The sequence below is a fragment of the Mobula hypostoma genome, chromosome 2 (assembly GCF_963921235.1).
Source record: "Mobula hypostoma chromosome 2, sMobHyp1.1, whole genome shotgun sequence".
Taxonomy (NCBI): Eukaryota; Metazoa; Chordata; class Chondrichthyes; order Myliobatiformes; family Myliobatidae; genus Mobula; species Mobula hypostoma.
Genome location: NC_086098.1, coordinates 115,172,050 through 115,198,276, shown reverse-complemented (window position 1 = coordinate 115,198,276; position 26,227 = coordinate 115,172,050). Strand labels below are relative to the sequence as shown.

The 26,227-nt window shown below is 44.3% G+C and overlaps 1 protein-coding gene across 4 annotated transcripts in view; it reads left to right on the top strand.

The window, feature by feature from the left end:
* The window catches only part of zmp:0000000755 (phosphofurin acidic cluster sorting protein 1), a 287,020-nt gene that overhangs the window by 235,856 nt on the left and 24,937 nt on the right, over positions 1-26,227 (top strand). For all 4 annotated transcript variants that reach the window (XM_063040467.1, XM_063040465.1, XM_063040466.1 and 1 more), the window contains 4 exons: positions 755-861; positions 2,823-2,977; positions 12,870-12,980; positions 16,679-16,781. In XM_063040467.1, coding sequence (XP_062896537.1) covers positions 755-861; positions 2,823-2,977; positions 12,870-12,980; positions 16,679-16,781 — 476 coding nt within the window. The remainder of the gene's footprint in view (positions 1-754; positions 862-2,822; positions 2,978-12,869; positions 12,981-16,678; positions 16,782-26,227) is intronic.

Genomic DNA, 26,227 nt, shown 5'->3' with positions numbered 1-26,227 from the left:
GTCCCAGACCCCCACTCAGTCCCAGACCCCCACTCAGTCCCAGACCCGTACTCACTCCCAGAGCCGTACTCACTCCCAGACCCGTACTCACTCCCAGACCCCCACTCAGTCCCAGACCCGTACTCACTCCCAGAGCCGTACTCACTCCCAGACCCGTACTCACTCCCAGACCCCACTCAGTCCCAGACCCGTACTCACTCCCAGACCCCCACTCAGTCCCAGACCCATACTCACTCCCAGATCTCCACTCACTCCCAGACCCGTACTCACACCCAGACCCCCACTCAGTCCCAGACCCCCACTCACTCCCAGACCCCCACTCAGTCCCAGACCCCCACTCAGTCCCAGATCTCCACTCACTCCCAGACCCGTACTCACACCCAGACCCCCACTCAGTCCCAGACCCCCACTCACTCGCAGGGCTCCATTTACTCGCGTTTGACATATACAGAAACCTTTGCACTTCGATCTTTGACCTGGATGTATGGTGAATGGCAGTGCCCCAGCAGTCTGCAGACCCAGTGCTCGGGCGGGCCTTTCTATCCAGCGAGGCAGGGTGGGTCAAATAGTTACATTCATTCTAAATATTGTGTGATTGTCTTTGACCCAATTTGTGGACAACAGTTGGTAGGTAGTGTTCAGAGGATGTTTGGTCACTGGAGTGGAATGGGGGGGGGGCGGGCAGGTACTGTAGGCTGTGCTTGAGGGATGTGTTGCCTGGCTAACTGTACCCAGTACTGATGTTTTCTTGCAGTACCTGTATGAGCGGCTGCAGGAGAGGAGCCAGCCCATGGTGTGTACCTGCTCCACAGCAGACATCCACGCAGCCTTCAACACCATTGTCACCCGGATACAGCGGTTGTACGTAACTGCAGGTCACAAAGTGGGGTGGGGATGGTGGAAATGTGTACTCACCGCTGATCCTTGCACATCACTTGCTGTGGCCTCGCATACACAAGGCAGTAGTCATTAAGACACAATACTTTGACCCCGGGCTGAGAGTGGTTTTCTTAAAGCAGATGGATTGGAGTAGGGAAAGTTGAAAGATGTCTGCATATATTCCTGCTTGCTGATCCACGCAGGATTTGGGAATACAGCGAGGAACTTCACTCGGGCCACAGAGTCATTCAGCATGGAGACAGGCCCTTCGGCCCAACTCATCCATGCCGACTGTTTCCCAGAGAGCTAGTCTCACCTGCCTGTGTTTGGCCCATAGCCCTCGAAACCTCCCGTATCCATGTACTTATTTAGGCGGCTTTTAAATGTTGCTGATGTGCCCACCTCAACCACTAGTTCTGCCAGCTCATTCCAAATACACCACCCTGTGTGTGAAGAAGCTGCTCCTAACATCCTCTTTAAATCACTCGCCTCTGATCTTAAACCAATGCCTTCTTGTTTTTCACAGCCCCTCCCTAGAAAAAAGACTGTATTTTCACCCTGTGTATGCCCCTCATGATCTTATAGACTGCTACCTGGTCACCCCTCATGATCTTATAGACCGCTATCTGGTCGCCCCTCAAACTCCTACATTCCAGGGAATAAAGACCTGGTCAATGCAGCTTTTCCTTGTTACTCAGGCGCCCAAGTCCAGGCAACATCCTAGTAAATCTTTTATGTCCTCCTAGACTAATAACATCCTTTCTATAACAGAGCACCCAAAATTGTACACAAAACTCCATGTGCAGCCTCACCAACATCTTGTATTACTGCAGCTCAACTTACCAACTCCTGTACTTAGTGTCCTGGTTGATGAAGGCCACCTTCTCCTTCCTGGCCAGTCACTCTCAATAAGGTTGATGGGACAACAATCATGGTCAAAGAGAGGAGAGTGAAGGGCGAGGGTGCTCCCCCCTGACATGATTGTGACAGATTCTTCATGAACACAAACTGTGACCGTTGGTTGTCATATATATTAAAAATTTTAACGATATTGTTAATATGATTAACAAGTTTGCAGATGAGAACAAACTTTGCAGTGTTGTGGATAGTGAAAAAGGTTTTCTAAGATTACAACAGGATCTAGAAGTACTGGGGATGTGGGTGATGGGATTTAACTCAAACAAGTAAAGGTGATACATGTTGGGAAGTTAAACCAAGGCTGGACTTACACAGTGAGTGGCAGGGTCTGGGGAGTGTTGTACCCAGAGACCTAGACATACAACTACACAGCTCTCTCAAAGTAGTGATGCAGGTAAGATAGGGTAGTGAAGGAGGTGTTTGACTTGCTTGCCTTCATTGATCAGGGCATTGAATATAAGAGTTGTACACGATACTGCAGAGATTACATCTGGAGTATTGTGTGCAGTTCTGTTCACTGAGCTCTGGGAAGGATATCATTAAGCTGAAAAGTGTGCAGAACAGATTCACAAGCTATTACTGGGACTGGAGGACTTGACTTCTAAAGACAGACTGGATAAGATGGGGTTGTTTTCCCTGGAGTGAAGGAGGCTCAGGGGTGACCATATCAATGTTTATAAAATCATAAGATGGATGCACACAGGGTAGGGGAGTCTAAAACTAGAGGGCACAAGTTTAAGGTGAGGGGGAAGGAATTAAAGCAAAGCTGAGGAGTAATATATTCACACAGAAGGTGGTGAATATATGGAATGAATTGCAGAGGAAATGATAGAGTCAGGTACAATTACAATATTTAAAAGGTGCTTGGACAGGTACATAGTGCTGGTGTCTTCTAGGGGTGGTCACTGTCCTGGGATGGCCAGTAAATGCTGGTGTCTAGTAGGTGTCGTCACTAGCCTAGGATAGCCATGTGGTGCTATGGCAGGCAGAATTTGCCAGGAACTAACTCTCACCTCTTGTTGCAGCTGTAACTGTAATTCCCAAATGCCTCCTCCAGTGAAGGTGGCCGTGGCTGGAGACCAGGGCTTCCTCAGCAACATCCTAAGGTTCTTCGTTGACCAGTTGGCGAACAAAACTCCGGACTGGCTGAACTACATCCGGTTCCTCATTGTCCCTCTGGGTAAGGATCTGGAAGCTGGCATACAGCTCTTGGTGCACTTCCTTGATGCTAGTGAATTAATGACTAAATGCTCCTAGACAAATTTATATGTAGAGAATGGAGGAATATGGGCATGGTGTAGGCAGAAGAGACTGGTTTAGTAGGTTCTAAATTACTAGTTTAATTATTTTAGCATGACATTGTGGGCTGAAGGGCTGTTGTTGTGCTGTATTGTTCTGCATTTTGTGTTCTGTCTACTGTCTGGTATCTACAGGATTCTGTGGACATGTACTCCAAGATTTCCTGTGTTGTCTACGTTACTTGGTATCCAACCATTTATCATTTTGGTTGTATCTAATCATATTTGGAAGTTCTAATTATTTTTGTTTGTGCTAATGTGATTAATAGAGTCATGGAGTCATAGAACACTACAGTGCAGAAACAGACCGTTCAGCCCTTGAACTCTTAGTCCCATCGACCGGCATCTGGGCCATACCCCTCTCGTCCACATCCCTATCCAGATTTATCTTAAATGTTGAAATTGAACCTGCATGCTTCACTTCTGCTGGCAGCTTGTTCCACACTCTCACCACACTCTGAGTGAAGAATTTCCTTCTCATGTTCCCCTAAAACTTTTCACCCTTACACATGACTTCCCGTTCTAGTCTTACCTCACTAAAATGGAAAATGCATGCTTGCATTTACCCGATATGTACCCCTCATAAATTAATGTAACAGCTTTTTGATTATTTTTTCTATCAAACACACTCACAGAGTTCTGGACCTACCCAGTGCACACTGTAATGGGCTGATAAAATCCCACTGGGTGTCACAGATACAGACCTCACTGTAGGGATCTGACTGGGGTATTGTAGTGCTGGTCATCCTGAGACAACCACCTCACCAGATTATACCTTTCCACAGAATTTCTCACTCTCCGTACATTTCTGACCAGCCTTTCATACAGTATTATTTTCTTCCTCATTAATCTTTGTTTATGCATTGCTGTTTTTTATAATCTGCCATTCATGCTTGCAAAATTATATTCTTTTATTTAGGTTGATACTGCTTTTAACATATTTTTACTCACCACAAATGGTAGGTCCTCTGTTTAGAGTTTTACTTCCTTGTAATTTATCTATTTTGTATACTCTGAAAGATTATTTTAATTCACTACATCTTGAAGGACTGATCCTGCAGTATATAAAGAGTCAGAGCGGGTCAAAGAGTCAAAGCTTGCAAACAGGTCCTTTGCCCCAACTGATCCAAAGTTAGGACCAGTTCCATCATCTAGAACATTAACGTATAAAGTGAAAAGTTACAGTCTCAACACTGAACCCTGTGGAAGTCTGGGTTGACTGGCAACCATCCTGAAAAAGTCTCCTTCTTCCCCAATCTCAGAGGATGAATAGCATACTCTTATTTTTGCAGTTCTAATGCAGGGTCACAGACCTAGACCACTGACTGTTCCTCAGTCCATAGATGCTGCCTGACCTGCAGAGTATTTGAATAAGAATCACAATCAGATTTATTATCACTAACTTGTAGGATGTGAAATGTGAAGGTGTAGCTATGGGCACCCGTATGGGTCCTAGCTATGCCTGCCTTTTTGTTGGCTTTGTGGAACAATCTATGTTCCATGCCTATTCTGGTATCTGTCCCCCACTTTTCCTTCGCAACATCGACGACTGCATTGGCGCTGCTTCCTGCACGCATGCTGAACTCGTTGACTTTATTAACTTTGCCTCCAACTTTCATCCTGCCCTCAAGTTTACCTGGTCCATTTCCGACATGGCCCTCCCCTTTCTAGATCTTTCTGTCTCTGTCTCTGGAGACAGCTTATCCATGATGTCTACTATAAGCCTACTGACTCTCACAGCTATCTGGACTATTGCTCTTCTCACCCTGTCTCTTGCAAAAATGCCATCCCCTTCTCGCAATTCCTTCGTCTCCGCCGCATCTGGTCTCAGGATGAAGCTTTTCATTCCAGGACGAGGGAGATGTCCTCCTTTTTTAAAGAAAGGGGCTTCCCTTCCTCCACTATCAACTCTGCTCTCAAACGCATCTCCCCCATTTCACGTACATCTGCTCTCACTCCATCCTCCCGCCGCCCCACTAGGAATAGGGTTCCCCTGGTCCTCACCTACCACCCCACCAGCCTCCGGGTCCAACATATTATTCTCCGTAACTTCGGCCGCTTCCAACGGGATCCCACCACTAAGCACATCTTTCCCTCCCCCCCTCTCTGCTTTCCGCAGGGATCGCTCCCTACGCGACTCCCTTGTCCATTCGTCCCCCCCATCCCTCCCCACTGATCTCCCTCCTGGCACTTATCCTTGTAAGCGGAACAAGTGCTACACATGCCCTTACACTTCCTCCCTTACCACCATTCAGGACCCCAAACAGTCCTTCCAGGTGAGGCGACACTTCACCTGTGAGTTGGCTGGGGTGATATACTGCGTCCGGTGCTCCCGATGTGACCTTCTATATATTGGCGAGACCCGACGCAGACTGGGAGATCGTTTTGCTGAACACCTACACTCTGTCCGCCAGAGAAAGCAGGATCTCCCAGTGGCCACACATTTTAATTCCACATCCCATTCCCATTCTGACATGTCTATCCATGGCCTCCTCTACTGTAAAGATGAAGGCACACTCAGGTTGGAGGAACAACACCTTATATTCCGTCTGGGTAGCCTCCAACCTGATGGCATGAACATTGACTTCTCTAACTTCCGCTAATGCTCCACCTCCCCCTCGTACCCCATCTGTTATTTATTTATATATACACATTCTTTCTCTCACTCTCCTTTTTCTCCCTCTGTCCCTCTGACTATACCCCTTGCCCATCCTCTTCCCCCCGCCCCCCCGTCTTTCTCCCCGGACCTCCTGTCCCATGATCCTCTCGTATCCCCTTTTGCCAATCACCTGTCCAGCTCTTGGCTTCATCCCTCCCCCTCCTGTCTTCTCCTATCATTTTGGATCTCCCCCTCCCCCTCCCACTTTCAAATCTCTTACTAACTCTTCCTTCAGTTAGTCCTGACGAAGGGTCTTGGCCTGAACCGTCGACTGTACCTCTTCCTAGAGATGCTGCCTGGCCTACTGAGTTCACCAGCAACTTTGATGTGTGTTGCTTAATAATCTGATCTTCCATTTTTGCTTCCAAAATTGATGACCTTGCATTTACCAACATTGTACTCCATTTGCCAAACCTTTGCCCATTCACTTAACCTATCTATATCTCTCTGCAGACTCTCCGTATCCTCTGCACAATTTGCTTTTCTGCTCAATTTAGTGTCATCACCAGATTTAGGTAACACTACACACTGTCCCTTTTTCCATATTGTTAATGTATATCGTGAACAGTTGAGGGCCCAGAACTGAGCCCTGCTGCACATTGCTCGCCACTGATTGCCAACCAGAGAAACATCTGTGTATCCCAACTCTCTGCTTTCTATTAATTATCCAATCCTCTATCCATGTTAATACATCACCCCCAACTCTATGCATCCTTATCTTATGGATAAGTATTTAATGTGGCACCTTATCAAACACCTTCTGGAAATCCAAGTAAATAACGTCCATCTGTTCCCCTGTGTCCGCTGCACTCGTTATATTCTCAAAGAACTCCTGTAACTTTGTCAAACAGGACTTGCCTTTGCTGAATCCATGAGGTGTCTGCATAATGGATCTATTTCTTCCCAGGTGCCTCACTGTTTCTTCTTTAGTTATAGCTTCAAGCATTTCCCTGGCCTGTAGTTACCTGCCTTTTGCCTACATCCTTTTTTGAACAGTGGCGTGATATTCACCTTCTTCCACTCTGCTGGGACCTGCTCAGAGTCCAGAGAATTTTGGTAAATTATCACCAAAGCCTCTTCTATAACCTCTGCCATTTCTTTCTGTACCATGGGATGCATTCTATCAGGATCAGGGGACCTGTCTATCTTCAGGCCCACAAGTTTGCTCAGCACTGCCTCTTCAGTGATAGCTATTGTATCGAGGTCCTCACCTCCCATCACATCCATATCATCTCTCTTTGGCATGTTAACCGTGTCTTCCACCATGAAGACTGACACAAAATAATCATTCAAAGCCTTGGCCATTTCCTCATTACCCAATATCAATTCCTCCTTCTCGTCCTCCAAGGGACATATGTTGACTCTGGCAACCCTTTTCCGCTTTATATAATTATAAGAACTTTTACTAACTGTTTTTATATTTCGTGCTAGTTTATTTTCAAAATCTATCTTCCCTTTCTTCATTGCTTGCTTAGTGGTTCTTTGTTGCTTTCAGTTACTACTACTCTTGGTGACTCTGTACACATGAGCTTTTAGTTTGATGTCTTCTTTTATTTCCTTAGCTTTCCCCACTCTTACCATCCTTGCTTTTAACTGGAATATACTTTTGTTGAGGACCATGAAAAATCTCTTTGGAAGTCGTCCACTGTTCCTCAACCATCCCACCATATAGTCTATGTTCCCAGTCTACCCTATCCAACTCCTCCCTTATCGTGTTGTAGTTTCCCTTGTTTAGGCATAATACACTGGTTTTAGATCGAACTATTGCACCCTCCATCTGTATGAGAAACTCAATCATACTGTGATCACTCTTTCCAAGAGGATCTCTAACTATAAAATTTCTAACTTTACCAGTCTCAGTGCACAGGACCAGATCTAAGATAACACGTTCCCTTGTAGGTTCAGTAACATACTGTTCAAGAAAGTTGTCACATATGCATTCCATGAAGCAACACACATAAAAGTTGCTGGTGAATGCAGCAGGCCAGGCAGCATCTATAGGAAGAGGTACAGTCGCTGTTTCGGGCCGAGACCCTTCGTCAGGACTAATTGAAAGAATAATAGTAAGAGATTTGAAACTGGGAGGTGCAGGGGGAGATCTGAAATGATAGGAGAAGACAGGAGGAGGAGGGATGAAGCTAAGAGCTGGAAAGTTGATTGGCAAAAGGGATATGAGAGGATCGTGGGACTGGAGGCCCAGGTAGAAAGAGTCTTTCCAGATGAGGTGATACTTCACCCGTGAGTCGGCTGGGGTCATATACTGCATCCGGTGCTCCCAATGCGGCCTTCTATATATTGGCAAGACCCGACACAGGCCAGGAGACTGCTGAACACCTACGCTCTGTCCGCCAGAGAAAGCAGGATCTCCCAGTGGCCACACATTTTAATTCCACGTCCCATTCCCATTCTGGTATCTCTATCCACGGCCTCCTCTACTGTCTAGAAGAAGCCACACTCAGGTTGGAGGAACAACACCTTATATTCCGTCTGGGTAGCCTCCAACCTGATGGCATGAACATTGACTTTTCTAACTTCCGTTAATGCCCCACCTCCTCTTCGTACCCCATCCGTTATTTATTTATTATTATTATTTTTTCTCTCTCTCTCTCTTTTTCTCCCTCTGTCCCTCTCACTATACTCCATGCCCATCCTCTGGGCTTCCTCCCTCCCCCTTTCTGTCTCCGTAGGCCTCCCGTCCCATGATCTTCTCCTATCCCTTTTGCCAATCAACTTTCCAGCTCTTAGCTCCATCCCTCCCCCTCCTGTCTTCTCCTATCATTTCCGATCTCCCTCACCCCCTTCCACTTTCAAATCTCTTACTATCTCTTCTTTCAGTTAGTCCTGACGAAGGGTCTCAGCCCGAAACGTCAACTGTACCTCTTCCTAGAGATGCAGCCTGGCCTGCTGCATTCACCAGCAATTTTTATGTGTGTTGCTTGAAATTCCAGCATTTGCAGAATTCCTCGTGTTTGCACTCTATGAAGTCCTCCTCAAGACTGCCTCTACCAACTTGATTCACCCAACCTACGTGCAAGTTAAAGTCCCCCATGATAACTGCTGTTCCATTCCTACACACCTCAGATATTTCTCAGTTTATTGCCCGTGCCACTGTAATGTTATTATTCAGTGGCCTATAGACAACTCCCACCAGTGATTTTTTTCCCTATACTATCCATCTCTACCCAGATGGATTCAACATTCTGCTCCTTAGATCTTATATCGTCTCTCACTATCACCCTGATTTCATCCTTAATTAAGAGCGCTACCCCACCAACCTTATCTTCCTGCCTATCCTTCCATATTACCTGATATCCTTGGATAGTTAATTCTCAATCCTCTTCATCCTGAAACCGTGTTTCTGTAATGGCCACTAAATGATACCCCTTTATTCTGGTTTGTATCACAAGTTCACTGACCTTGTTACGAATACTATCAGCATTCAGATAAAGTGCCCTTACACTCATTTGCCTTTAAAATCTAGTAATCTTTGTCTCTTATGCACTTCACTTTCCTGCACTCCACCCTTACTTTTTGCTTTTACTTTATCGACACCTCTGTCTTTTACTTTATCCATACTTCTCCAATCTGTTAGACCCACCCCCGTGCTATTTAGTTTAAAGCCCCGTCCACAACTCTAGTTATGCGATTTGCCAGGATCCAGGTCCCATCACGGTTCAGGTGGAGCTCATCCAAATGGAACAGCTCCCTCCTTTCCCAAAACTGATGCCAGTTTCCATGAATTCGAACCTACTTCTCCCACACCAATCCTTGAGCCATGCATTTTACTCTCTAAACTTCTTAACCCTATGCCAATTTGCATGTGGCTCAGGTAGCAATCCAGAGATTACTACCTTTTTGGTTCTGCTTTTTAATTTAGTCCCTAGCTGCTCAAATTCCCTCAGCAGAACCTCTTTCCTTGTTCTACCTACATCGTTGATACCCACATGGACCATGACAACTGGATCTTTCCCCTCCCACTGTAAATTCCTCTTCAGGTTAAATAAGATAATACAAAGACATAAAAATTACAAAATAAATATAGCTCAAAAAAGTTAACAAGGGTTCATGGACTACTCAGGACTCTGGTGGAGGAGAAGAAGCTGTTTTGATTCACTGAGTGTGGGTCTTCAGGCTCCTGTACCTCTTCTCTGATAGTAGTAATGAGAAGAGGGCATGTACCAGATGGTGACGGTCCTTCGTGGTGGATGCCACTTTGAGGCACTGTGTGTTTAAGAGCTCTTGATGGTGGGGATTGTTGTGCCCGTGATGGAGCTGCTTGTGTCTGTAACCTTCTGCAGCCTCGTGTGATCCTCCAGAACAAGCAGCCAGAATGCTCTTTATTGTACATCTATCGAGGCTTGCATGAGTTTTTTTGACTTACTGAATCTCCTTAAACTCCTAATGAAGTAGAGCTACTGATGTTCCTTCTTCATGACCGTATTAAGGTGTTAGGCCCAGGATCGATCCTCTAAGATCTTACCCTGCTCCCTGTTTCATTACCTGACACTATGTCTTGTACTGCCCTTTATTCAGTTGAACTACCACATTCTGAGTGCATACTGAGTACAAAATGTATTTGAGGATTTGTACCATCTGCTGCCCTGGTAATGTTAGGTTAGCTGAGATCACCAGTTACTGTAGTATTGTCATTTTTGGGCCATATATTTGTTCTTCTGCTTGTCTCTGCCTGGGGATCTATAGCACACTTCTTGCAAGGCTCATGCCTCTCTTTTGCTTTTTACTTCATTTGTTGATGTTCCTAGCAGTTTAAAAATAGAATATAGAACAGTATAGCCCAAGTTACTAAGAGAAGTGCCTGCATTACAGGGAGGTAGGACAGGCTAAGCCTTTATTCCTTATAATGTAGGAGTCTGAGGGCTGACCTTAAGGTGTATAAAATCATGAGGGACATGGACAGGGTGAATATACATTCTTTTTCCCAGGAGAGAGGAACTAAAAACTAGGATTAAGGTAAAAACCGCAAGACTTAAAGGAATATGAGGGGTAACTTCTTCATGCAGAGTGTGGTGCATGTATGGAATGAGCTGCCCAAAGAACTGGTTGAGACAGGTGCAATAATAACATTTAAAAGTCATTTGGACTGGTACATGGAAAAGGAACAGTTTAGAGAGAGATTTGCCAAAAAAGCAGGCAAATGGAGTTAGATGGATGTCTTGGTCAGCATGGACCAGTTGGGCGAAAGGGCCTGCACCCATACTGAATGGCTCTGTGATACAGTAGAGAAACAAGTTCTCTTGTCTGTATGTCTGTATCGATCCTAATGCTAACACATTAATTCCATTAGTCCTTATCCTTCCATTCCCTGTCTATTCATGTACCGGTCTAAATGCCTCTTAAACGTTGCTATCAAATCTGCAACCATCACCTCCCCTGACAGTACGTTCCAGGTACCTAGTACAGTCTGTTTAAAAACAAAACATGCCTCACTGACCCTCTTTAAGCTTAAATGTATGTCCAATGTCCTCTAGCATTTTACATTTCTACTCTGGGACAAAGGCTTTGACCATCTACCCAATCGCTTGCATATTTTTATAAATTTCAATCAAGTCACCTTCCCAGCCTTTGACGCTGCAGAGAAAACAATCGAAGTTTGTCCAACCTCTCCTCATAGTTTATACTTTCAAATGCAGCCAACATCCTGGTCAACCTCTTTTGCATCCTCTACAAAGCTTCCATATCCTTCTTCTAATATAACAACCAGACCTGCACACTATACTACAAATGTGGTGTACCTAATGTTTTATACAATATGTCTTGCCAACCTTTGTACTCAGCACCCCAACTGATGAAAGCACGATGCTGCATGCCTTCTTTATCACCCTTTCTCCCCGTGCTGTCACTTTTAGGGAGTTGTGAACTTGCACCCTAAAATTCCTCTGAATACCAATGTTCCTAATGGTCCTGCCATTTACTGCATTGATCTCCCAAGGTGCAACAGCTCACACTTAAACTCCATCTGCCATTCTCTGCCCACATTTCCAACTGGTCTATAATGTGTTGCATGCTTTGACAACTTTCCTCACTATCTATAACTCATCCAATTTTTGCATTGTCTGCAAACTTACTAACCAGCCCATCAATATTTTAATCCAAATCATTTATAGATCACAAGCAATAGACATCCCAGCACTGAACCCTGTGGAACACCACTGATCATAGACTTCCCATCAGAGAAAGACCCTTCCACCTTCTGTGGTCAAGCCAATTCTGAACCAATTTAAGTCCAGAGGGAGTTTCTCCATGTTCACCGCCATAAGTGTCCTTTAATCAATGTTACTGTACCTTCAGTTTTATTCCACTCTCTATCTCATCAGAATGCTCCATAACATGGGAGCTGTCAGTACTGCTCAGCTTTCAGCCACATTTTGATTAAAGACACTCCCTGTACTCCCACTTGTCTTTCTGTGCCGCCTTTCTCCCAGGGCCCTGAACTAACTGTAATCATTAAACACAGGTAAGCTCCCTTGTTTGCCCTGTCATTCATCCCATTCTGTCTAGTATTGTCAGTATCCACAGCCTTTCTTCAATAGTTCAGTGATTATTTCCCCTGAGTTCCCATCCTTCATTTCCAGTCTGTAACTGCTTCCTGCTCCATAACCACTCGACATTCCTTGCTTCCAATTCTGCCCTTATTTAATCACTGCTCCACTGCCATTGGTGTCCATAGTTGCAGAGGCTCAAACTCTTCCCTAAATCTACACCCCTCTAGCCCTCATATATTATGTGCACATTAAACCAAGATCTTGGTCACCTTCCCTAACATAGCAGAAGGTAGGTTGGAAGCAGAAGAGGGGATGCAGTTGGTATAATCTGAGAGTTGTGGGAGAAAAATGTGTGTAGGGGGATCTGAATGGCTGGTTCATGAGTTAAATGAGTAAGCATATGGAAGCAGCAAACTGGAGCACTATGTACAGAGATCTTGCCGTGACCTTGGGCTTTAGTGAAGCCACACTGTGCTCTGTATGCTAGTTTAGTGTCTGTACCTGAAGAAGAATGTATTTGATCATTCTGGAGTTTCACACAGGTATGTTCCCTGTGTCCCCCACTGAGACTACCGTTGCTTCTCAACAGAAACAGAACTGTCTTGTCCACAGGCTCCCACCCACTGGCCAAGTACCTGGCATCAGTTGACAACAAATACAACAGCTCCTTCATGGACTCTGCCTGGAGGGACCTCTTCAGCAAGACGGAGCCACCCACCGCAGGTATCTTTTTATACACTCACAGAATGTGCCATCATTAGCAAAGCCCAACTTTAAACTCCCAGCATTGATAGCCTGATATTAATTATCAGCCTCAAACTGCCACCATTAACCTCCTACCATTAGTCACCTACCATTATCCACCCTCTATTAGCATCTTACCGTTAACCGCTCCCCATTAACTGTTCACCATTAACAGCCTATTAACTGTCAGCCTTTAACTACCCAGAATTAGCAGCCCACTATTACCACTCAACATTAGCCACCTATCATTACTCACTCAACATTAACTACCCACCATTACCACTCAACATAAACCACCCACCATTACCACTCAACATTAACCACTCAACACTAACCACTCACCATTAACCACTCAACACTAACCACCCACCATTAACCACTCACTATTAACCACACATTTACCACCCACCATTAACCACTCAACATTAACCACCCATCATTACCATTCAACATTAACCACTCAACACTAACCACTCGCCATTAACCACTCAACATTCACCACTCAACACTAACCACTTGCCATTAACCACTCAACACTAACCACCCACCATTAACCACTTGCTATTAACTACTCAACACTAACCACCCACCATTAACCAGTCACCATTAACCACACAACATTAACCACCCACCATTAACCACTCAACATTAACCACTCACCATTAACCACCCACCATTACCCACTAAACATTAACCACCCATCATTACCATTCAACATTAACCACTCAACACTAACCACTCGCCATTAACCACTCAACACTAACCACCCAACACTAACCACCCACCATTAACCACTCACTATTAACCACTCAACATTAACCACCCAATGTGGCCCTTGTGGCTACGGGGGTCAGGGGGTATGGAGGGAAGGCTGGGCGGGGTTCTGAGTTGGATGATCAGCCATGATCATAATAAATGGCGGTGCAGGCTCGAAGGGCCGAATGGCCTACTCCTGCACCTATTTTCTATGTTTCTATGTTTCCATTAACCACTCACCATTAACCACCCACCATTACCCACTAAACATTAACCACCCATCATTACCACTCAACATTAACCCCTCAACATTACCACTCAACATTAACCACCCACCATTACCATTTACCATTAACCACCCACCAGTACCACAACATTAACCACCCACCATTAACCACGCAACATCAGCCACCTACCATTACCCACTCAACATTAACCACACATCGTTAACTGCCGGCCGTTACCTGCCCACCATTAACTGTCCCTGGGACGTTTGCTGGAGTATTTGAGAGAACAGTAAGGTGCCGTTGATGTGGATATGTAATCATATGTATTCCAGTGTGTCAGTCAGATGTTTAGAATAATCTGGTGCTTTCAGTGCTGAGATTGGGTTTGTATGTAAATCTAAACGTTAAATACACAGTGATATGGATGAATTCAGACCTATCTCTCTGGATAGTGATAGAGTCATGCAGCATAGAAACAGGCCCTTCGACTTACTGGTCCTTGCAAAGCACGATGCCCATCTAAGCTAATCCTACTTGTCGGCATTTGGTTCATATCTCTTTAAACCTTTCCTATCCATCTACCTGCCCAAGTATCTTTTAAATGCTGTTAAAATTACCTGCATCCACTACTTCCTCTGACAGTTCATTTCATACACTGACCACCCTCTGGATAAAAAAGTTGCCTCTCAGTTTCCTGTTAAATCTCTCATCTCACTGTAAACCTTTATCCTTTGGTTCTTGATTCTCCAATCCTGGGGAAAAGACTGTGCACATTTGCCCTATCTGTCCCCCTCATGATTTTACACACTTGTATAAGATAACCCTTCATTTTTTTAAGCTCAATTGAAAAAATGCTTCAACCTGCTGAACCTCTATCCATCACTCAGTCCTTCAAGTCCTTATAAGTATCTTCTGCACTCTTCCAGGCTTAATAGTATCTTTCCTATAGCAGGGTGACCAAAACTGAACACAGTATTCCAAATGTAGCCTTACCAAAATCTTATACAACTGCAACATAATGTTTCAAATTCTATACTCAGTGGCCTGACTGGATAGTAATCCAGTGGAATAACCACATAGCTACTACTGGAGAAAAGGTTGACCCACATTGGACAGTGGGAGGTTGTAACCTATGGTGAATCAGCATTGTCCCATCACCATTGCTGATCTGTTTTGAAGCCTTACCTCCCTGGTACCAGGGACTAGCTCCTCACGTGACCCATTATAACTCAAGTACCAGTCTCACAGGTAGGACCTTCTCCCATTTAAGTCTGAGATAAGCATTTATTCTGTCTACAGGTCTTTGGAATTCCTTGGCCCAGAAGCTGTTGAGAATGAATCCTTGAATATATCCAAAGCTGAGATAGATTCTTCATCACAGGTTATGGGGAGAGGGTGGGAAGGTGGACTCACAACAAGTCCAATTGAGGTGTAGCAGTCTCGAGGGCTGAATAGTTCACTCATTATCCTAATTCTGGCCCGTGGACCCCTATAAGGATTTTCGATATTTTGATGAAACCAGTTGTCAGTTTTCTAACGTTTAGTGAATCGAATCCTGATCTGTCCAGTCTCTCCTCTGAGTATTGGGCCTCATTTTTTTGGCTGCAGCCACACATGTAAAGGTACTTCTATGTCCCTTTGAACATCAATACCACCCAGAATCTCACCACGTAACATATACCCTGCTCTTCTGTTAAGTGGACGGCCTCACAATTTCCCTCATTATTCTCATCCTCCCTGTACTCACAGCTGAAACTTGTTTCTATCAGTCGACATCTGGTTCCCTGAGGCATATTGTTGACATGGTTGTGAACATCTGCTCCCAGTGGTACTGCATTTGTCACAGCATGACAACTTGAGAAGGCTCTGTTCATTCCCAGTCTCTGCCTCTCCAATAACGAGTTCACAGTCCATATCAGTACAACACCCCCATTCCGTGTGTCTGCTCCTTGTTGACCTACTTCTTGTCGTAGAGTCACAGAACAATCCAGTCTAACCAGTCCATAGCAATCACATTGTTTACCCAGCTAGTCCCACATCCCGTTGTTGAGCCCAGATCCTTCTAAGTCCTGCCCTTGCATGTATCGATCCAAGTGCTTCTCACATGATACTGTTCTACCTGCCTCAGCTCCTTCCTCTGACAGCTCATTCCATATTCTCACTAGCCTCTGCATGAAAAAGTTTCTCCTCACGTCCCTTTTTGGACTTCCCTACTCTGGGGAAAAAACTGTTACTGTCCCCTTGATCTGCACCTCTCGTAATTTTAAACACTTCTATAAGGCCACTCCTGATTTTCCCATGCCCCAAAGGATAAAGACCTCACCTGGCCAGTCTTTCTCTCTCTAGTCCTGGCAAACATCCTCATAAAACACATTCTCCTGTATGGGACCTTATCATTAACCTTTTATAAATTCAAATGTAAGACTTTCTTGGCTCCCACTTGTCTGCTCTACTGGTCACGTTTGGAAAGAATTCCAGCAGATTAATTGTTCTTGGCAGGGCTGCCTCAGACACTGAGCTTCAGTCCTGACAATCCACTAAAACACAAACCCCACAGGGGGAGTGAAAATTATTTCCTTCAAGCTGGAAGTAATAGGGAGCAGAGGGTGGAGACTTGATGATCTGGGGCTACTGGGAATGTGTCTGCACTTGCATGTACCATATCCTTTGTTTATACTCTACTGCTCTCCACAGAGACTTTTGATATCATCAGTCGCATCATGCAGTACGTGTCTGGAGCCAATGTCTCCCACCAGCTCCCCATTTCAGAAGCCATGCTAACCTACAAACAGAAGAGGTGAGTATGCAACCATGCCAGTATTTGCTGCCCTGTAGCGCTTGGAATCACCACACAGTTGGTCCTGCTTCCTGATCTACTGCCAATTCATCCTAACCCCTTCTGAAGGATCCAGCGGGAGATTCATCTTAAAGATATCTCCCACTTGTTGCAGACACTTGACCCTCCTTACCCGATGTTCCTGCCAGTGAGCGTGCTTGCTGAATTCTCTCCATATCCCTCTGCTGCTGTTGTAGACTGTTTTCTGTAATATATTGCACAGGGTTGTTGGATTACACTGGTAAAGAGTTTCCTTGTAAAGGCAGCACTCCTCCCGATTTGTGGCTACTAGTATTAGCTGGTACTGTACCAGCGGTTGGGAGGGTCGATGGCTTATGTTATATTATTGGTGTGGACATTGTGAGCTGAAAGACCCATTTCTGTGCTGTATAACTCTTGTTTCAATGGTGGTTGTCTGAGCCATTGTTTGTTTCAGCTCAGTGAAGGCCCCTGAGAAGCAGGACCACTGATTCTGTTTAATTCCAGGGAATGGGCTACAGTGCCTCCGTGAACCATTGCAGTCCTTCTGGTGGAGGACCTCTCATGGTGTTGGTGTGGAGAGAGTTCCAGGGTTTGGATGCGGTGACAATGGTAGATGGAGAATTTCAACCTGAAGAATTTTACTATTGAAGTAAAATGGGTTTCCACGAATTTTTTGAAATCCCATCCAGCAAATGGGCTAAAATCACAGATATCAGCTTGACAACACTGATATCAGACTGACGACACTGATATCAGACTGGTGACACTGATATCAGACTGGTGACACTGATATCAGACTGACAACACTGATATCAGACTGACGACACTGATATCAGACTGGTGACACTGATATCAGACTGACGACACTGATATCAGACTGGTGACACTGATATCAGACTGACGACACTGATATCAGACTGACGACATTGATATCAGACTGGTGACGCTGAGCAAGAAGACGTAAGTCCATAAGGCATAGGAGCAGAATTAGGCCACTCAGCCCATCTAATCTTCTCCACCATTCTGTAATGGCTGATTTATTATCCCTATCAATTCCATTCTCCTGCCTTCTCCCAGTAACCTTTGACACACTGACTAATCAAGAATCTAAATAGATACATACTTTATGGATCCCAAAGGAAATTACAGTGTCACAGTAGCATTACGAGTGCTCAGATATACAAATATTGGAAGAGAAATAAGAAAGAATAAAAAAGTAAGAGATCTTAAAAATAAGATGTACAAGGTTTACAAGACAAAGATTACAAGATTTTAGCAGATTTCCAACTTCACACTGATCCAACAATCTCTGCTTCAAATATACCCAATGACTTAGTCTCCTCAGCCATCTGTGGCAATGAATTCCACAGATTCACTACCCTCTAGCTAAATAAATTCTTTCTCATTGCTGTTCTAAATGAACGTCTCTCTATACTGAGGTCCTAGTTTCTCCCACTATCGGAAACATCCACTCTATCTAGGCCTCATATTCGATAGGTTTCAATGAGATTCCCCCCTCATTCTTCTAAACTCCAACAAGCCTAGAGATATCAAACTCTCCTCTTACGTTAACCCTTTCATCTCCAGATTAATTCTCGTGAAACTCCTCTGGACCCTCTCCTTGCCAGAGCATCTTTTTTTAGATAAGAGGCCCAAAACTGCTCATGACACTCCAAGTGCAGTCTGACCAATGCCTTCTAAAGCCTTGCCCTTACAGCCTTGCATTTTTATTCTAGTCCTCTTGAAATGAAACCAAACACTGCATTTGCCGTCCTTACCACCGACTCAATCTGCAAGTTAACCTTTAGGGAATCTGTACTGGACTCCCAAGTCACTTTGCACTTCTAATATTTGAATTTTCTCCTCATTTTGAAAATAGTCTATGCCCTTATTCCTTCTACCTTCTGAGTGCATGATCATATACTTCCATAAATTATATTCCTTCTGCTACTTCTTTGCCCATTCTCTCAATTTGTCTCACTCCTTCTGCACATTCCCTACTTCCTCAATGCTACCTTGCCCGCCACCTATCTTCGTATCATCCGCTAACTTGGCCTCAAAGCCATCAATTTTATCATCCAAATCATGGATATATAATGTGAAAAGAATTTGTCCCAACGCCAACCTCTAAGGAACACCACTAGTCACCGGCAGCCAACCAGAAAAGGCCTCTTTTATTCCCACTCTATGCCTCCTGCCAGTCAGCCAATCTGCTATCCATGTTAACTCATGTTCACATGTAGTCCTTCCTTTTTGTAGAGGTCATACCCAGGAGAGATCCCAATGACCCAGAAATCTGAAACCCTGTCCCCTGCACCAATTCCTCAGCCACATTTTCATCTGCCAAATCATCTTATTCTTCCCCTTCTGGCACTTGGCACAGTGAGCAATCCAGGGATTACTACCCTGAAGGTCCTTTCTAACTAACGCCCTGTATTCTCTCTTCAGGACCTCCTCCCTTTTCCTACCTATGTAATTGGTATCAATATGTACCATGACCTCTGTCTGCACACCCGCCCTCTTTAGAATGCCGTGCACCCAATCCGAGACATCGTGACCCTGGCATCTGAGAAGCAACGTACCATCTATGTGTCCCTTTCACGTCCACAGAACCTTCTGTCTGCTACTCTAACTAGCACTACTGCACTCCTCTTCTCCTCCCTCCCCATCTGAGCCACAGAACAAAACAGTGCCAGACAGCTGACAACTGTGGCTTTGGTCTACTTGGTCATCTCCACCTCTTTCCCCAACTGTCTCCAAAGCCATATACCTTTTGCTGAGGGAAAATGCCACAAGGGTACTCTGCACTAGCTAGTCCTATCCCCTTTCCCTCTCCTGATGGTCACGCGGTTACCTGTGTACTGCAGCTTGGGTATAACTGCTTCCTCGTATGTCCTGTTGATCAACCCATCAACCTCCTGAATGATTTGTAGTTCATCAATATCCTGATCCAGTTCCTTAACATGGTCTGAAAGAAGCTGCAGTTGAACAGAAGAACATAAGAAATAGGAGCAGGAGTCGGCCATCTGGCCTGTCAAGCCTGCTCCGCCATTCAATAAGATCATGGCTGACCTGACCATGGTCTCATCTCCACCTACCTGCCTTTTCGCCATAACCCTTAATTCCCCTACTATGCAAAAATCTATCCAACCTTGTCTTAAATATATTTACTGAGGTAGCCTTCACTGTTTCATTGGGCAGAGAATTCCACAGATTCACCACTCTCTGGGAAAAGCAGTTCCTCCTCATCTCCATCCTAAATCTACTCTCCCAAATCTTGAGGCTATGTCCACTAGTTGTAGTCTCATCTATTAGTGGAAACAACTTTCCTGCCTCTATCTTACCTATCCCTTTCATAATTTTATATGTTCTATCAGACCTCCTCTCAGCCTTCTGAATTCCAGTGAGTAACTTTATGTCTCTTCTGCACCACCTCCAAAGCTAGTATATCCTTCCTCAATTAAGGAGACCAGGACTGCCTTACCAGCACCCTATACAGTTGCAGCATAACCTCCTCGCTCTTAAATTCAATCCCTCTAGCAATGAAGGCCAACATCCCATTAGACTCTTGCACCTGCAAACCAACCTTTTGTGATCCATACACAAGCACTCCCAAGTCCTTCTGTACAGCAGCTTGCTGCAATGTTTTACCTATCAATTAATAATTTGCAATTCCATTTTTCCTTCCAAAGTGGATGACCTCACATTTACCAACATGGTATTCCATCTGCCAGACCCTTGCCCACTCACTTAACCTTTCTAAATCTCTCTGCAGACTCTCCGTATCTTCTGCACAATTTACTTTACCACTCAATTTAGTATCATCAGCAAACTTAGACACAGTACACTCGGTCCCCTCTTCCAGATCATTAATGTATATCGTGAACAATTGCAGGCCCAGCACTGACCCCTGTGGCACACCACCCACCACTGATTGCCAACCAGAATAACACCCATGTATCCCAACTCTCTGTTTTCTATGAGTTAACCAATCCTCTTTCCATGCTAATACATTACCCCCAACTCTATGTTGGATGCTCTTCATGCAAATGTAGTTGTCAGAGACACTGGATGTCTCTCTGTCTTCCCACATCCCGCAAGAGGACCATTCCACTATCCTACCTGCCATTCCCACTGCTCTAACTGTGCAATAAGAAAGAAAGCACAAATAAAGAAAATCTTCCTATTACCTCTCCTTGCTGAAGCCTCTATGAGCCAAAGCCTGAGGTCTCCATTCTAATGTGGCCCGCTCACACAATGGCCGCTCTGCTTAAACCTAACTTCTTTTTTTTTACCCTTACCAAGTGCCTAACTGTGGATAATCCAACATCTCCTCAGGACTGGCATGTAGAATGTCCAGGATATCCGATCTCACTTCCTTTGAAATTTCTCCTTCACTATGCAATCCTATGTCTCCTTGGGAACTGTGGCACACAGGCTGGTGAGACTGATATCAGCTTAGTGACCGATATCAGTCTGATGATACTGATATCAGACTGGCGACACTGATATTGGGCTGTTTGCACTGAGCGGCAAGATTCAGATTAGCTGCAGAATGCTATATTGAATCATAATTATTATCAAGTCACAATAAATGTAAATTCATTCGCTTCATAACCAAACTTTCTGGCTGTTGCAACATCCTCGTGAATCATAGCTGCCACTCTCTACTGCTAGAGTGCAGTTACTAAAACTGTGTACAATGTTAGCAACGTATTGGCCATTACAATTGTGCTGAATGGAACGGGCATAGAAAGCAAGCAGCAGCTCAGAACTGAGCACCTGCGAGATGCCGTGGATCATCAGCAGAAGCACACCTCATGGCCCAGCACGTCCCTCACTCTAGCAGCCAGGTGTCCACCCTGGTTTACTGAGAAGAGAAGAAAGCTTCACTAGGAGCTATGTCAAGCATTCCTAAAGCAAAGCTGCCTGCCAGTCTAGTATGCTGCAGCACAGGAAGTGATGGAAAGTACCATTAACGATGCTATCAAATGACTTTACTTCACCAATGCTTAGTTAGGCTGTCAGCAGGACCATTTATCTCCAGACCTTTTCACAACCTTGGTCCAGAGAGCTGGATTCTAGACTGAGGTGTGAAAGACGGCAGCATGTGGCTGAGAGTGACATCAAGGAGCTCTGGTGCAAATGAAGTCATTGAGTACCAAGGGGGAAACAGTCTGATAGTTGGAGTCACACCTCAGGCAAAGGAAGGTATTTGTGAATGTCCTCCAAGCCCCAGGACATCACTGCAGGAGTTCCTCTGGGCTCAAACATCTTCAGCTGCTAACTTTTCTTCGATCAGCAGGTAGAGTGGGGATATTTTCTGATAACACAACATAAGCATGATTTTTATGCCAGTACAAAGTGAATGAAACTGGGCCACAAATATTACTGAAAACTCCAACGATTTGATAATGCTGTGACTGCATGAGTAATATAATTTGGGATTTAAACTTGTACCAATAAAAATATACATGCTGAAAATAAATAAGGACACAAATATTACACTTAATGTCCTTCTTAAGCAGGTACAGTATGTACCTATGCACATACATCATTTCAGTGTTGATATGTTTTTATATTTCTTTCTTTTGATTATTTTTATCTCTATCTCTGGAGCAATCAACATCTAGCTGACCATGAGAAAATATTGAGCTTTAAGCTTTCCAGACTGTTCTCGGCCATGTTGATACTCATCGCAAAAATAAGTAAACAGTGAATTGAATTCGCTTGAACTGAAAAGATTGATCATTTGGGATAATTGATATCTAAGGGATGGGGACATTTTCCCCAATAGCATTACCAGTCATATTGTAGCTCCATTTACGCACAGTAGTAATTTTTGAAGTGATTTCAGCTCAGCATTTCAAATGATCAACCCTCAGAGGCTGGTGGGTAAACTGACCTTATTGGGTCTCACCTTTTCTCTGTAACTGGATCTGGACATCCTGACTGAAAGGCCACAGTCAGTCCGTGTTGGCAGAAGTATCTCTATCTCCAGCATGCTGAGCACTGGCGCTCTCCAGGGCTGTCCTTAACTTACCACCCCATGTGCCTCCATATCCACAACTTCGGCTATCTCCAAAGGGATCCTACCACCAAGCATAGTTTTAGCTCCCTCAGGTCTCTGCAGGGATCATCCCCTCTGTGATTCTCTTGTCCATTCATCCCTCTCCACTATTCCTCCTCTTGGCACTTATCCTTGCAAGTGGCCTAAGTGCTACATATGCCCATTCACCTGCTCCCTCACCTCCAAACAGTCCTTCCAGGTGAGGCAGCACTTCACCTGTGAATCCGCTGTAGTCATCCCTTCTCTGGTACTCCCGATGCAGCCCCCATTGCGGGTCTACATTGGTGAGACCTGTCATAAATTGGGAGACAGCTTCACTGAAAAACTTCACACCATCCGTGACATGTGGGACTTGCTGGTGGCTAAATATTTTAATTCCCATTCCGCCATGTCGATTCATAGCCTCTTCTGCCATAAGGATACCACCTTCAGCGTGGTAGTCTCCCACCTGATGGCATGAATATTGATTTCTCCTTCTGGTAAAAAGGTGTTTCCCTTCCTCTCCCCCCTTCTTCCCACTCTGGCCCCTTCCTCTTTTCACCTGCCAATGACCTACCCTGGGCCCCCCTTCTCTATCCCTTTCTCTGTGGTCCACTTTCCTCTCCTATCACATTCCTTCCTCTTCATTAGCTTTCCTACCCACCTGACTTCACCTTCTAACTGTCCTCCTTCCCCTCCCCCTACCTTTTTATTCCATCATCCCTCCCTTCCTTTCCAGCCCTGAAGAAGAGTCTAATCCCGAAACGTCGACTGTTTATTCATTTCTGTAGATGCTGCCTGACTTGCTGAGTTCTGCCAGCATCTTGTGTGTGTTGCGTTGGATTTCCTGTCTGCAGAACTTACTCGTGTTTATGCTCAGCCCACTGCTGTTCACACTGCTGACACATGACCACACTGCTAGATCCAGTTCAAACTGAATCGTCAAGTTTGTTGATGATAATACAGTGGTTGGCCTCGTCAACGACGACGAGATGGTGTACAGACAGGAGGTAGTATGGTGCAAGCATAATAACTTGAGACCAAAGAGATGAATGTGGACTTTAGGAAGGTGCAGGCTGACCACTCCCCACTGCACAAATGTGACCCGTCAATGGAAAGGGTTTGGAGCACCAAGTTTCTGGAAGTGCACATAATGGACAATCTCACCTGGTCCCCCAACACCACCTCTTTGGTCAAGGAAGCACAGCAGTATCTCCACTTCTTGAGAAGATTGAGGTACTTCCCCCAACATTCTAACCGATTTTTACAGGATCACCACTGAGAGCATCCTGACCAGTTGCATCCCCATCTGGTATCTGACCACAAGTCCCTTGCAGGAAGATTGCAGGAACTGCTGAAGGATCACAGGGGTCTCTCTTCCATCCATCAGAGATATTTATCAGCAGATTGCGAATGCAGGGCCCTTAGCATTGTTAGTGATCCCTCTCACCTGTTCAACAGTTTCTTTGACCCACTACCTTTAGACAAGAGATGCCATAGCATTAGAACAAGAACTGTTAGGATGGGAAACAGCTTCTTCACCCCAGGTTGTAAGACTACTGAACTTCCTGACAGCAGGTTCATCATGTACGAAGCACCAGTAGTGTTATACTGTTCACCTTTTAACGTCATAAATACACCTTATTATTAATTTATTTGTGGTAATATTACTTTATGTGTTGTGTGTGTAAGTTATATGTACTGTGTTGTGTACCTTGGTTGGAGGAACGTTGTTCTGTTTGGCAGTGTTCATGTGTAACATTGAATGACAATAAACTGAACCTGCAGCTGATCTTGTGTTGCCATATTGGTGGATCCAAGTTCCTGATAAGAGTTCCTTGATAGCACACCAATTTGTAATAGTGAGTTTAAAAGTTCACCAGTCTAATATGCAGTCTAATCAATATCCATCACAATGTCGATAGAGTTGTATCATACAGGTTGTCTGGGAAACTTCGTAAGAAGATCTTTATTCATCACATTTTGGTGCTAAAACTGCTCTATGATGCCACCACTGGTAATTCAAATAATGTTGCATGATGTTTGGAAAAAGACTGTGCATTAGATCATGACCCAAGTTTCAATGAAATCATTTCCATTGAAGCTTCAGGTTTAATTCCCTTATTTCCTAATTTGAGTAAGTTCAACGCATTCTCACATTTGGATCACGTCAAATGTGCTTGGATATTCAAATGTTTTCATTAAATGTTTTCCCAAATATACCTCCTGTACCTAATAAAGTAGCCACTGAGTGTATGTTCGTGGTCTTTTGCTGCTGTAGCCCGTCCACTTCAAGGTTCGACATCTTGTGCATTCATAGATGCTCTTCTGCACACCACCATGGTGATGCGTGGTTATTTGAGTACTGTCACCTTTAACCAGTCATTCTTCCCTGACCTCGCTTGTTAACAAGGCCTTTTCGCCCATAGAACTACTGCTGAGTGGATTTTTTTGTTTTTTGCACCTTCCTCTGTAGACTGCTGTGCATCGGGAGATCAAAATTTTTTGAAGTACTCAAATCACCCTGTCTGTCACTTAGATCACATTTCTTCCTCTTTCTGATGTTTGGTCTGAATAACAACTGAACCTCTTGACCATGTCTGCATGCTTTTATGCTTTGAGTTGCTGATACATGATTGGCTGATTAGATATTTGCATTAACGAGCAGGTGTACGGGTGTACCTAATAAAGTGACCACTGAGTGTGTGAAGCTTTAATATGGGTTTTCGATTCATCTTCTTTTGTACCTTATGGAATTAATGGTAGTATTTTATGAATATTTCCAGCTAGCCTCAAAGTAGTTACTTCCCATTGACTTATTATCTTACTACCTTTGATCTAGTGCTCCAGTGGCTGATTTGTGAGTCTGTACATTCATCACAAACGCTAAGTTTATACCCTTTTAGAAATGTTTTACTTTGCAGTTTCCTGACCTGTTGGAGTTGCCATATTTATCACATTTAAAGGGAGTTTATAAACCAAATTTTCAATTTTTTTCAAGTGTTGAAGAAATGCCTGATGATGCCACACCAGGCCAGTCATCTTTGTCTTTGAATGTTAGCAAAAAGTAGATTAATAAGAAGAGTTTTGGAGCACTCAAAAAAATTGCCCATCAGTCTCTGTAATGATATCTGAAGCACTTATTTGTTTTCTTACCAAACTTGCTCCTTTCTCCCGAATATTTTCATTCAATTAAGTTGTAACTTGTCTCCTGCAGAAATTTTCATTTTCACTTTGTGTTTATAGACCAGAAGTACTTGGGTCATGCCCACCCAAATAGTTATTACTTCAAAAATAGATCTGAAAACAATCATCAATTTCCCATGGGGAATGCTAAAATTAGGCCATCTTAGGGCAATAGGTGGCCTGCTGTTCA